Source organism: Talaromyces proteolyticus (assembly GCF_021365285.1).
Source record: "Talaromyces proteolyticus strain PMI_201 chromosome Unknown BGW36scaffold_4, whole genome shotgun sequence".
NCBI classification, from domain to species: domain Eukaryota; kingdom Fungi; phylum Ascomycota; class Eurotiomycetes; order Eurotiales; family Trichocomaceae; genus Talaromyces; species Talaromyces proteolyticus.
The window spans coordinates 1,169,655-1,183,056 of record NW_025764280.1 but is presented as its reverse complement, the minus strand read 5'-3'; the positions used below and the strand labels follow the sequence as shown (position 1 = coordinate 1,183,056).

The 13,402-nt window shown below is 46.8% G+C and overlaps 3 protein-coding genes across 3 annotated transcripts; all 3 read right to left on the bottom strand.

Moving 5' to 3' along the window:
- Positions 1-268: 268 nt before the first annotated feature.
- BGW36DRAFT_459675 (putative multidrug resistance protein) lies at positions 269-4,952 on the bottom strand (the record flags this gene model as incomplete). The annotated part of the gene is made up of 5 exons (XM_046222058.1): positions 269-520; positions 579-3,808; positions 3,868-4,085; positions 4,145-4,673; positions 4,734-4,952. The coding sequence occupies 5 exons, from the start codon at positions 4,950-4,952 to the stop codon at positions 292-294; spliced, it is 4,425 nt and encodes a 1,474-aa protein (XP_046074215.1). The 3' UTR covers positions 269-291.
- Positions 4,953-5,491: 539 nt separating this feature from the next.
- Positions 5,492-8,422, bottom strand: BGW36DRAFT_425332 (uncharacterized protein; the record flags this gene model as incomplete). The annotated part of the gene is made up of 2 exons (XM_046220104.1): positions 5,492-7,949; positions 8,010-8,422. The coding sequence occupies 2 exons, from the start codon at positions 8,420-8,422 to the stop codon at positions 5,492-5,494; spliced, it is 2,871 nt and encodes a 956-aa protein (XP_046074214.1).
- A 2,765-nt stretch (positions 8,423-11,187) lies between these two features.
- BGW36DRAFT_459672 (putative cytochrome P450 monooxygenase) lies at positions 11,188-13,401 on the bottom strand. Its single transcript, XM_046222057.1, has 3 exons — positions 12,766-13,401; positions 11,598-12,712; positions 11,188-11,535 (listed from the first exon to the last, which is right to left on the bottom strand). The coding sequence occupies exons 1-3, from the start codon at positions 13,095-13,097 to the stop codon at positions 11,399-11,401; spliced, it is 1,584 nt and encodes a 527-aa protein (XP_046074213.1). The 5' UTR covers positions 13,098-13,401; the 3' UTR covers positions 11,188-11,398.
- Between the last annotated feature and the right edge of the window lies 1 nt (position 13,402).

Sequence of the window (13,402 nt, the reverse complement as noted above, 5' to 3'; positions counted from 1 at the left end):
TGTTTTCTATCAACGAGACCTTTAATTCTAGTGATTGTTGAGAATAAAGTTTTAAGAAGTCCAGAATACCTTCCGCATGTTTTCGGCAATTCACGAAGCGGAGAATTTGAAATCCTTATAACTGATATTTTGGATTTCCATTCCTTAGATCCTGCCAGTCTAGTTATATGAATGAGTAGCTATTCACTATCCCCTAAGATTATTATACTTTGGCCTATAATATATAAAATATACTTTTTAATAAATTGAACACAAGTTTATTAATTATAAATACATAATGAATGGCAATAGCTATTCTCCCCTATGATGGTAGCTCTCAAACAACTCGCTGAACAACGAACCCTTCGCCTTCAGCAGCACCAGAGGGTTATCAAACTCAACACACTTACTGTTAGACATGACGGCCACTTTATCGCAATGCATGATCGTGTGCAATCGATGCGCGATAATGAGAACTGTCCTGTCGGCAAACTCCGAGGCAATGATGTTTTGCATCACCGTATCAGTATCCTGGTCCACGCTATTCGAGGATTAGAAACTTGGCTGCAAAAATTACTGTGCTTGTACGCATAACTTACCTGCTAGTCACCTCATCCAAGATCACTAATTTACCAGGGCGCAGTAATGCCCGTGCCAGACAGAATAGCTGCTGCTGTCCATGGCTAAGTGAGTCCTTCTTGAGGTCGACGTCGAGACCTCCCTTTTCTTCGACTAGACCCCATAATCGCACAGACTGCAGCACTTTAATCAGAGGTTCGTCTCCCTCTATACTCTTGTATGGGTCCAGGTTCAATCGAATGCTTCCAGTGAGGAAGTACGGCTCCTGGCTAAGCCCATTGAGCCTTGCTCGGACAGCCTCTGGGTCTAAGCTTGACAGGTCAAGGCCGTCGAGGAGGATGCGTCCGGACCGAAGCTCTAATAGCTGGAACAAAGCGAGAAGAGTAGAGCTTTTACCGCTTCCAGTTCTCCCGCAAATACCGATCTTCTCTCCAGGCTGGATCTTCAGAGATAGTCCGTCAATGGCCAGCGGTCCCGATTTATCGTACGAGGCATCCACGTCTTCTAGTATCAGTTCCCCCGTCTCCGGCCAATTTGGATGTGGTTGATCTCCTTTACCATTAGGCTTACCGCCTGACCCAGAGGAAGACGTCTGTTGAAACTGGTTGATACGCGAAATAGCCCCGAGAGTTGTCTCCAGTAAGGTATAAGTTGTTATGAGTTGGTTGATGTAGCCGGACAATGTAATGATTTGCACAAGAGTGACAGCCACACCGCCAGGCCCGATAGTCGACTTGAGCCTCACCGCAATACCGACGATAATAATGGCAAGGGCGGCCGTTATGAAATCAAGAACAAGAAGCAACCAACGCTGGATCATAAGCATCAAGTACCAAGGCTTCTGCGAACGGTCGACCAATTGGTAATTTCTCGTTTGAAACCTGCTCTGCCACGCGAAAGCACGGATAGTAAGCAGACCGCCGGCCAAGACGTTCGAGTATTGCGCGTAGACAGGTGCCTTTTCGGAGAGATCAAGCAGTCGCATCTGTTTAGCTGTTCGGAGATAGAAGCGTTGAACAACAAATAGCACTGCTATGAGCACCGGATAGCTTATCGCTACCCATCCGATGCTGGCACCTATTAACGCAGCTTGCGCCACACAAACGAACAAACTCTGGGATACGGTCAGAAGTTGCAATGGCAAATTCATATCTACCATTTGGATGTCTTGCGAGAACCTGGTGAGGATTTGCCCGCTATTGGTCTTCGAAAACAGGCTTAGTGGAGCAGATAACGTGGATGTTAAGAGTATTGTATGGAGCTGAATCCCGGACTTTCTAGCAATGAAGCTAAAAGAAAGCCAAGTCATGAGAGCAGACGAACCGAGGCATGCCACCTGGAATACGGCGTAAACACCCAGGTACAACCCCAGATCCTTGTTAGGATGCTTGTTGTTGCTCTCTGCCCACCATTTAAGCCACTGCACTGGAAACACAGATAGAAAAGCCCAGAGGCTCGCCAGGAACAGAAAGGTCATCATTGGCCAGATCCCAATGGTTTTGAGATAGAACTGGTAGACTGTGAGATCGGGTTGGGGTGGAGCATCAGGCACAGCTGGTGGCTTTTTCGTAGGAGGGCTCGACTTGTCTTGTTGGCCAAGTTTAGGGCTTCTAGACAAAGTCGGTTCCTTGTTTTTCTCGTCTTCATCTTCATCAGCCTGTTGTTGAAGCTGATGGATTCTCTGCTTGTCTATACGCTCAACATATCCCCCCGCGGTAACAAGAGAGGAATAAGGGCCGCTCTCGCTGACCGTGCCATTCTCATCAAGAACAATAATATGATCGGCTAAAGGGAGTACACGTGTTGAGTGGGTGGCAAGTACAACAGTCATTCCCCAGCGCTTTACGAGGCCATTGGATCCCAAACACCGTTGGACAACATGTCTCTCCGTTGTAGCATCAAGGCCGCTGAATATGTCATCCAAGATCAGGATATCTTTGCGGAAATACAAGGCACGAGCGAATGCAATTCTCTGCTTCTGGCCACCACTAAGTGAGCAGGTGCCAACCATTGTCTGGTCCCCAGCTGGCATTGAATTGAGATCTACCCGAAGGCCACAGCAGTCAATGACTGTACTGTATAACTCCTCATCCATCGTCGACCCTGAACGGATATTTTCTTGCACGGTTGCATCTTTCTCAAGCCAAGGTGTTTGGTCGCACCAGGCAATTTCGGTAGCCGATGAGAACACAGAGCCTGACAGCTTGGGTGATTCGCCAAGCAGCCCCTTGAGCAATGTCGACTTTCCTGCACCAGATGGACCGACAATCACGTTCAAGGTTCCTTTGTGGATTGTCAGGTCAATGTCTTGGAGGGTTGGGTTTTCGTGTTTAGCCCAGCCAAGGGCCACCTTTTTCATGCAGAAGACCACATCCGATGGAGGCGCACTAGAATCAGCGTCATGATTAGTTGAGCTATCCAACTTACGGGTGTTAATATTCGTTGTTTTAGCGTCTTTAAATTCGTCCGGCGAGGTCTGTATCCCCAAGGCCTCGTCCCATCGCGAATCAACATGGCTCTCTTGACACAGATAATTCTCGATGCGCTCGAAACATCCGATAGAGGCTCGTGCATTTGTCAAGGATCCAAAGAGTGTGAATAGCGGCTGCGACAGAAGCGACAGGATCGATAGCGATGTGAATAGACGCGAAACATCCAGCGATTCCCCTCCACGAAGCGCTACTGCTGCGTAGATTGCGAAAGCTAAGACGGGAGAAAGAAGCTGAGGGAGAAGAGCAATGGTTGATGTTCCAGCTCCTAAAAGGCGAAAGGGTTTAGAGGCGTCCACTTCCTGCCGGCGCAGACCAGAAATGATATCATGTAGTTGTTGGGTCAAGCCAGAGATTTTGATTCCCTTGATAGAATCCAACATACTGGAAACTTCCTTGATGCGAACCTGTAATTTGCCCATCCACTGTTTCTGGAACTGCTTAGTGTAACTGGACAGATACGTGATAGCAACAAATGAACCCAGTGCCACAAGTGCCGGTGCAACACAGGCGTATTTAAGCTCCAGCTCCAGCAGGTAAGTTGCGATGACAATCTGTACAGCATTGGCCCATAGCTCGTGAGCTTCACGTAGTCCATTGACTATCCGATCAACATCTGTGCTCATGAGCGTGATCGCAGCCTTGTCTTCGGCCACTGCCGCTTGGGACTGCAGCGTTTTGTCAAAGATGGCCGTCGTCAGCATGCTGCGCATCAAGGCGAGAGTACGGAACCACGTCGACCAATAGAACCCGGATGATATCTGCCAAATACAATTAGTATCTATCAGTTTTATGGTTCAGTTGCGCGAGGGGTATGAACCGCGATCCCGAAGTATATCAGCGCGTAGGCACCAATCATCCCATAACCGATATTGACATCATCTTTATCTCCCTGGAGATAGACGAGAAGTCGTCGCAAGCAAAGCGGTTGGCCGATAGTGAATGCGATCAATATTAGACGAGGAATCACCGGACTCAGCAGTTCCCATCGTAGAGCGACCAAGAGCGTGTACAGGAGTCGACGCTTATCGCGTTGAGCTTACACGGGCTCCTTGTCAGCATTCGTCTCAAAACTCCTACAATGGGAGACATCTTACTACGCTTCCATGACAGACGGAATCGCTCGTGCAAGACCTCTGCGGCCATAGTAGGATCTAACGGGTGAAGATCCTGCGGTGTTAAACGTTGCCGATATCCCAGCCGTAGGAGTGCGTTGATCCACCAGAAAATGCTGCGATTGTAGATGCCGCTTTTCGCATACGGACTAAGCTGTCGATCCTCTTCCGTAATGAAATAGCGATTCTTCTCGACCGCCTCAAGACCGACCAGGACCCCCTTGACTGTGAAGACGGCAGTGAAGCTGTTACGGATATCTGTGGAGTAAGTCGACATCCATAGTGTACGCAGCGCTACCGCGTCTAGGAGAAAAGACAACAGATATACATTAATAATAGATGACGGGCGAAGCGTGCGAGAGTGTTCCAGTGGAGATAATAAGCAAAGGAGCACACCGACGACGGTGTTCAGACATGACGCTGCTATGCCTACTGGGCCAGCAGGCATCGATTGCGTCGACCAGAGCGCGATCAACGTGAGTTGCAAAACAGAATATGCGAGCGTGAAAACCTAGAGTTCATCAATATCATCGTTTAGCGTGATTGAGTTGTTTGCGAATAGTCTTCTAACCAGCTTCAAGTACTTGAGCCATGTGCCCTTGACGCATTTCTCTCTTGCGAACAGCAAGTAAATACGCGTTGGCGCGATGAGGAGGAAGATCGAGGCTGGGGCGATTTGGAAGAAATACAGCGTGAACGCGAGCGTGAAGTCGAAGTTGCCTCGGCAGCCTTCTTCATTCACCACAGGGCCAAACGAGCCATCCGCTGCGAGACACCTCGCTGCTGCCATATTTCAGGCAGCAATTGTCGTTTTGGTTTATCTCTGGTAGTTTGAATTTGACAGGAAAGGTCATTAGAAGTGAAAATATATTTAACAAAGAGTTGGTAAATGCATCAAATGGTTGTTTGAGTTGCAAGGTTGTTGCCTGCACTGTATCCTTAGTTTGGGTTAGGGTCAGATATACGGCGGAAATTAGTATAATACTTAACCAATCCCCACACGACGATAGCCAAAGTGCTGTTTTGGATTGATAAAGGAATTACCTGTGATTAAGAAGTAAGTACACCTTTTTAGTTAGTGGTTAATTCAATAATCAAGACTCTGATTGACCAGGTTTAGATGTCTTATATCTAGTACGTCAACGGAGGACAGCCGAAGTTGATGATATTTTGGTTATAACTCTGTCATTAGTTTACTTTGAGTAACTGATAAACCGATACATCACTTTGACGGGACACCGATCTTCTAAATATACTAATTTGAGGCTTGGTGACTGGCAATTACCCAAATATGAAGAAGATATTTGAGTTAGTTCTGGATTTAATCTATCAAGTCTCTTTTCTCCACTGTGCACCACGCTCAAGAAGCATTTGCCGTAAGCGCTCAAACTCGGGCGAGGCATATTTTTCATACACCATTGTGATAACTTCGAGGGCAGTGTTGGATGGATCAAATCGGGTCTCGACTAGGAGTGCATTCGGATCAGCACCATGTATAATGAGAAGCTCAATGACTTTTGCATAACGGGTCAAGCCCTCGGGGTCTAAGTCATAATACTGCATCCATCCACGACGATCTCCCTCGCGGAGGTAGTCTAATGACAACAACCATGGTGTCCGGTCGCTACGGTCGAGATCGCGATAGCTTTGATTTGGATCTTCTCCGTAGTGAAGTAGGGTCGCCACCAAGTCGGGCTGCGATAGTGGGTAGACTGTCTTTCGTCGGTTGACTAGAAATTCGACGCAGTGCCCAAGAAGAGGGATGCCGCCTTGGTACTGATAATCCTCTTCATATAGAGAGGTGCGCACATAATCCTCCAGGCCAAACTTGCCAGCAAGAGAAAGGAATGGTTCGTGAAAGATTATTCTTTTCCGCTTCTCATACGTCCCAAACGCGTTTCGGGCCCAATGGTCGTTGTAGGATGATGCTTCTCGGGGAAGCCAGTATGCAGAAATTGTTTTGTCGAGTTCTCGAATAAGAGATATTTGCATTGTTCTGTTCTCCTTATCGACGCATCTCGCGTGAGTCATGGCCAGAACAATCCCCGGCCACCATTCATCGAGTTGTCTGTGGCGTCGAAATGGCCGCAGCGGACGCTTCAGTTGGGAAATGTATGATCCCAGGAGGCGAGCATGTGGATCGAAATCATCATCAATCATTCGACTTACTATCTTGGACCAAATTTCCGGCTGAGCGAAAAAGTCTTTTACCGTGCGATGGACATAGGCAATTTTGTTCTCAGCAAATTTCTGTGCACTCGACTCGTCATCGGCAAAGTTAAGGCCTTCTCTTGCAGATGATCGGTCATGCATCACAATCAGACCAGCGCACTGGTTCTCGAGCTGACCAGACAATGTCTGACATCTTCTAAAGACCTCCTCCTCGTCTGCATCCTGTATTTTATTAGCTAGCGCTGCTTGATAATTGATCTGATCTGCGAGCGCAAACTCCCAAATTGTCATCGAAGCCGCGCCTTCATGTCTAGCAATATCACAGGCAATTTCCCGAGCCCTCATTAACTGGAAAAGACGGGACACAATGTGCATATCATGCTGTGACTTGCCGTTAAATAGGATATACTGAAACAGATCATCTAGCTCCGTCGGTAGCGTCTGGAGGAGCGAGTAGACGTCTGCGACTTTTTGATAGTTATGTTCATGAAGCAGGGTCCGAACAACTAATGATACCCAGAGAAAGACACCGTCGGCTTTGTTCACGATATCCTTAACTAAGATTGAGGCGGCCTCGGGGCTGTCCAGCATCAAAGCGTGCATTTGCCCCTGGGCGTCAAAACGGTCCTGGACAAAATGGACCATGTCGGTATAGGTCAACTCATGTAGCTGAATCTTTGGGGCATGGGCAAAAGAGGACCAGAAGGCCGGGAGTGGCCGGCTGGAGAGGCATAGTTTAACGTGTTGATGTGAAGAGGTGACGGCTCTGAAAAAATCGACAATTTGTTGGTGGTCTCCATCAAACTCGTCTAGCCCATCAATGAATATGCAGATTCTTTCCCTAGGTCGGATACAATAGATGAACCGTTTCAAGGCATTGGCCAGCTCTGAAATCTCCCAAGAAACTCCAGCTTTGACCCTGTCACGTGTACTGGTTGTTTTCAACCGTTCCCAAAGCTCTGAGAAAACAAGGGGGATAAGGTGTCGCCTTGATGACAGCAATTGGAATAGTAGAGACCGAAGTAGCCCAGTCTGTGATCTTTGCTCCAGTGTACCACTAATCCAAAAGTAAAATCCCGCCGTGATCAATGTCTTGTCGCCCGCCCAAATGCGTAAGCCTTCCTGGGTTTTGGGGTGGTCAATAATAAACCTCATCAGTGTTGACTTTCCAGATCCTGGCTTGCCGGTGATCCAGAAAACTCCATCAGCACTGTCTGTCTGGAGCCAGTTCGAGAGCGAATCCACTTCGGTATTTATTTTCGGGTCCGGGTCAAAAATCCACTCGAATGTCTTGTCGTGTGCCGCGTCAACGCCTTCCTCGCGATCTTTCATCGAAGAGAAGCTCAAGCTTTCCAGTATGAAATCTTGTAACACGATTTCATGATCAGAGAAGATAGACTGAGGAGTTATGCCATCAGATGAGAGATTTTCTTCATTTTTCTCAGGTTGACCGTTCCTCTTTATAGAATGAGTTAGAGATCCGTCGAGAAGAGCTAAGGCGGGTGTATTCAAAGATTCCTGAGAATTTCCATCGCTGGTGGTTTTCTGGAGACGTGCTATAAGTGATTTCAGCTCCTCATCTAACGTTTCCACATCGCGATCGATGCATTGCCCCCTAATTCAGAGGACACCTTGTCAGTATTGGCTATCATACATTTTCCTCATTGAAGCTCACAAAAGCCATGGAATTATTGATTGCAGTGCTTCCCTGAACGAAATCAGTCGCGTTTCTAATATTTCTGCGTCTTCTTTGATCCACTGTGTCTGGACCTGTGACTGCGCATTCTTCAACTGGCGGAGTCTGATGAATAGAGTTTTGGCGACCATGTGGCAAGATGATCGGAGGTTTTCAAGTAACCGTTCCTCCGCTGCTATTTGGACTGCATCGATTTGGATGGAATTCTCTCGCACCTGCTCCTCCACTCGCGTGAGCTGACGTGTTGCGGTGTCAACAAAGTCATCTCTGGCCCCGACGCGACTTTGATTCTCAGTTACTTCAGATATGTATCCTAGCAGCTGGACGCCAAAATCGCAGAAGGTGTGAATGGCTGCAGTAATCTGCAGGCTGTTAGCCAATCTACGCTCCATGACCGAGTTTTGCATAGGAAGTGAATGTCAACTGATAACGGCGGGAGATAAAGGACGCCAAAATAATCACCGACCGTGGCGTTGGGGTAGCATTCTCGATTGACCTTACAATTTACATGTCTTACGTCCACGCTAACTGAAATATTGCAAGAACGATTTCAAATAATGAAATTTGCTACTTTGTTTATCTATTCACACATGTGCCTGTATCACAAATTACATCCGTATATCAACTGATGTAGTTGAAATGAAGTTGTTAGGGTCATTACTGCCTACTCCCGTTGGCCTCATTTGCAAGATACAATTATTTTCCTCGCCTAGACGCAGTTCCATGTACTTCGCGGAAGTGCTAATTTCAGATAGCACATACTGAGGACACAATAGCCGTGCTCAGAACTCTCCAGGGTACTGCCATGCTTTTCACTCCAGCTTTGACGTCGTCCTCGATATCCCGGTGCCATAGACACTAGCCGGATGATATTGGCAAAGACAAGACAGTTGACAGCGTTAGGATGATGGTGTTTTGTGAAAATAGATTTATGAATAGAGAGTGAGAGCCATGACGATGGCAGCTGCGAAGGGAAATCCTAGAATCAGCTGGGGAGAGTAGATGGATACAGAGCGAATAAAAGTGAAATTGACACAGCATCAAAAGGACGTCGAACTGGGACATCTGGGGGGCAAGAATCAACATTGCTCCTACTAGGGTCTGGGCTGTGGTGAAAATATGACCTTGGAGCGCTGATAGTTAGCAGCGCTGCAGTCGAAGTCCACCGTAAGGGACGCACATCCAACCATAAACATAGCAAAAGAGAGACTAGCAGTCTAATCTCAGTTATCTTCGCCGCTTAGGCAATTCCAAAGTACGACGGACTATACGTACAACCTTGCCAAAATTCGTTTTCGTAATTTCAGTGTCTACTTTCTAAATCCGGCACTAAGGCTCTATTATTATATAAAGAGGCGCTCCCCCAAAGAGTACATCAGCGCCTCCCTCAGCGTCCATCTCTGGGCCTTGCCTCAGAGCCTATTTTAGAGACTACATGAGAGCCTCCCAGCGCCTGCCTCTGTACCTGTCTTAGGACCTACGTGAACGCCTGCTTTAAAGCCCCTCTCAGTGCCCCTCTTAACGCGTGTCTTAAGGCCTGCGTAAGTGCCTGCGTGAGTGCCTGCATAAGCGCCTGCGTGAGTGGCACTTGCTATCTCTAGATGCCTTCTCTAGATGCTCCACTTTTACAAAAAAATAGAATTGGACACTGTTGGCCCAATTATTACGGCATTAAATCCAATTAAACTTAAAATACTGTAATATAATTCGTGCGTGGTAATAAAACTTCATCTTTCTATTGGAGTTTCGAATTATTTTATGAAAAACATTACGAAAACAGACTTTGGCAAGGTTGTATATATAGTCCGCCGTACCAGGGACGGAACCCCTTTTTGGTGTAGAATTTGTTCGGCTAACATCTACACTCCCTGGATTGGGATGTGTCGATCCATTAAGGCCTGAAAAAGTGGTCGACCTTGGATAATGCATCCTATTTAGGAGCAATATACCTGACCATCCCTTTTTGGGCAGCAACAAACCCTTCGTGGAACGGCCGGGCTGATGGACCCGAGTGGGCAATCGTCCGCATTGGGATAACCCATCACGTATTCTGCGCCACTCATGTAATGCTTTCTCACGCAACATTCGCTGTTTTGTTTTTGTGGCAAAGCAAGTTCTCCCAGTGATCTCTCGCCGAAATGGGTCAACACGTTGACGCCCCGGGTCGTTTAAAGCCAACGGCCTTCCCATGAAGGACAGACCTGAGGACGTACTCGAGGTCTACGTGTGAAATACGATAATACTATCGAGCATAAATATCGCCCTCCTTGCGCCATTTGTCTATTTTGTCCAGAACCTGCCCTATTTGTCTATTTTGTCTAGAACCTGCCCCCTTAGCGGAACAGTCAAAATGCCCGGATTCGCAGACACGCCAAAATCGAAAAAAAAAAGTCCCCACGAGCAAGTAGCCGGCACCGGCGTGAGATATCTATCGAGTTAGAAGATTCTAGGACTGTCTAATGAGTTGAAACTATCAGGAACGACCTCACGAGAGCGCCTCCCAGCTCGAGGTACAGAAATCAGCGCTGTGTCAAGCGCATTCTCAAGTCGAGAATCTCTTGGACGCCCTGCGAGCAGACGGCGAAGTGCAAAACTCAGAAATTATCGCGAGCATTCGGAAAGGAGACTCGGATGATTCCGTGCTCGCGATTGCTTCACGGATTGCGAGACAGAACCAGAAAGTCTGTCCGCAACCTCAAATGAAGAAGAAACAGAACAACCCTTGATCAATCAAGCTCAGGTACGAGGTATCCAACAGGAAAGCTCTCGAATTATAGTTTGAATGAATCTTGTTTTTTTTTGCTTATTTTTTCCTGCTTATTTTTTCCTTTCTTTTTTTTCATTTCATTTCATTTCTTTTTATTATATTTCTTTTCCTGCTCCGTACTAAGTAACTTGAATTATTGTTGGAGGTCTACCAATTTGACGCCACAGCCTGAAACAAGGCAATTATGGCAAACCATCAGACTTTATTGGATTAATTAATGACGCATATTTGTGACAGGCTAACTTGAGAGATCGATTGAAAGGCGTAGGCACAAATGCCACATTGATTTTACATGGCTTGCTTTTGAGTCTTCACTGCCAGTAAATACATTTATCTACAGAGTTGAATAACTGCTACTTATCTTAGGTATGGCAGGGCTTTCAAATAATAATGAAGTATTTGAATTAATAACTATGATACTTTCACTTTCGCTCTGATTGGACTTGAGAACAATATTTACCGAAGAAGCCTATTCGGTGGCACTAGTGACGCAAAGCAAGCAACTGCAAGTTGATTATCTGCACATGCAGCATGTAATTAGTATAATCAGGTTTGCACGAGGGCGTGCATTAAATGTCTCATTCTGATTTTTAGGGTCACCTCAAATATGCTCAAACTTTAGAATCAGCTTGTTGCTCGATGGCCTGACAGTGTACGCATCAATAGCCTCGATACCTGTGTCATCTACAATGATAGACGTAAAATTACTGTAAATTGCGGCTGTCGCTAGTTTCATTTCTGCAAATAGCATAGTCAGCACGTACTCTCCGGCTGAATGTTGTGGCTGCGATTCCACATACCTTGAACAGCAAGGTTACTTCCCACACACATTCTTCCGCCGCTACCAAACGCCCAGAACCATCTTCTCATTTCTTCCATTTCACGTGAGTGATCATCCTTCAGCCATCGTCGTGGCTGCCATGATTCAGGGTCAGGAAATACCTCGGGGTTACGGTGGAGTGAATATGCCTGGGCGTTGACTCTCACGTTTGGCGGTATATTGTCGTACCCTCCCAATGATGTTGATGGCGACGGGGTTATGCGTGGCTGAATCCCTGGAATAGGCGCGTGAAGCCGAAGTGTCTCCATAATAATTGCTTGCAGAAGAGGCAGCGCGTCGATATCCTTGGGGCTTGGGAGAAGCAGCTCTGATTTCGAACTGGGAGGGCTGGAAATTGGAGGTGTCAAAGTGTGCAGCTCTTTGCGTAGATCTGTCTGAATTTCAGGATGTTTAGAAAGTTCCCAATATAAATAGGTGAGTCCAGTTGCACTAGTCTCGTGTCCGGCTGTGAGTTGATCATATGTCTCACAAGCAATATCGAGTTTCTGTTGCTCAAGTGCCTGCGCATTGCCTTCTGGATCATCCTTTCGAAAGCTAGACTGTTTCCTCATTGAGTTTTTAAGCTGTTTGTATACGGTTGGCTCGGATTCCGGATCTGTAGAAGTGATGCATTTATCCGCCTTATCGCAGAGGTCCAAATTCCACTCGTCCATCACGCTGCCTGCATCCTGACACCACTTGGGAATAACAGGAATTCCAATGGCGCGACTAATGGGAATCAGACTAGGAACCTCTTGATAGTAAAACTCAAAGGGTTTTCTGCATTGATAGTTATGTAGGATGTGTTTCCGAACCGAGATGTCTTGGAGCAAGTTGCTAGCATTGCACAGCCCATACAGATAAGCAGAAACAAAATCCATAGTCAGAGCAGAGTTCAGGTCGTGAACATCGATTGGTTTTTTTGACGATGCCGCCTCTTCTAGAATAGGCAAAAGCCGGTCATATATCATTGTTTTGGAGATAAGCTTCAGGTTCGGCGAGGACTGGAGAAAAGACTTTGAATAGATATTCGATAGCATGCGCTTCCGAATTGCATGCTCTTTGCTTCCAGTCATGGTGAACATGCTGACAGTGCTGTAGCGCAGATCTCGTTAGCGAATTTCCCTTAACAAAGAAGCGAAACCTACTCAAGCGAGGCAAAGACTCTTGGATACCACTCGTGCTTTTCGAACCCGCCGCCATACACGGTTTTGATACCACCTTCCACGCAGTTTATCGAGATTTCAGAGGGTCCCAGCCTAACTATTGGGCCTAGCCTCATGTGTGCTGCATGGATGGTTCGGTTGTTCTGCTCTCTATAGCGCTTCCAAATAATCCATGCTGGAGAAATAGGTGCCGTGAAATGCGCATTGGGAATCTTCGCTAATGGTGAGACGAGGATTGGATATAGAATATACGTGTATAGCAGAACACACGAGGCAACCGCAATCCCGGTGGCCGTAATCCAAGTCACAGCCATCTTATAGATTTTATCTAGGATAATGCTTAAAAGGAATGCAATGGAAGTTATCTCGCGCGGTTCGTGGCAAAGAAGGGCTTATCGGAGCGTTTCATCATCGACGGTGACGAAATCCGTGGAGGATGACTAGGAGGAGATATATAGAGCAGTCTGTTCAAGCCCTATTAAATGTTAACAACATATAGCCTTCCTTTCTTCTCACGAGTTGAGTCGAATTGGCTCTGGGAGTGGATGTGGGAAAGACTTCCCCCTCTCTGGTCCCCCCACATGATTGGCCCAGACGATTATCAGGTTATCGATAAACA

Coding starts and splice junctions, on each gene's coding strand:
- BGW36DRAFT_459672 (XM_046222057.1), bottom strand. CDS start 13,097: ATGGCTGTGACTTGGATTACGGCCACCGGGATTGCGGTTGCCTCGTGT. Junction 12,713..12,765: donor AGAGTCTTTGCCTCGCTTGA/GTAGGTTTCGCT, acceptor TCTGCGCTACAG/CACTGTCAGCATGTTCACCA. Junction 11,536..11,597: donor AAGTAACCTTGCTGTTCAAG/GTATGTGGAATC, acceptor TGCTATTTGCAG/AAATGAAACTAGCGACAGCC.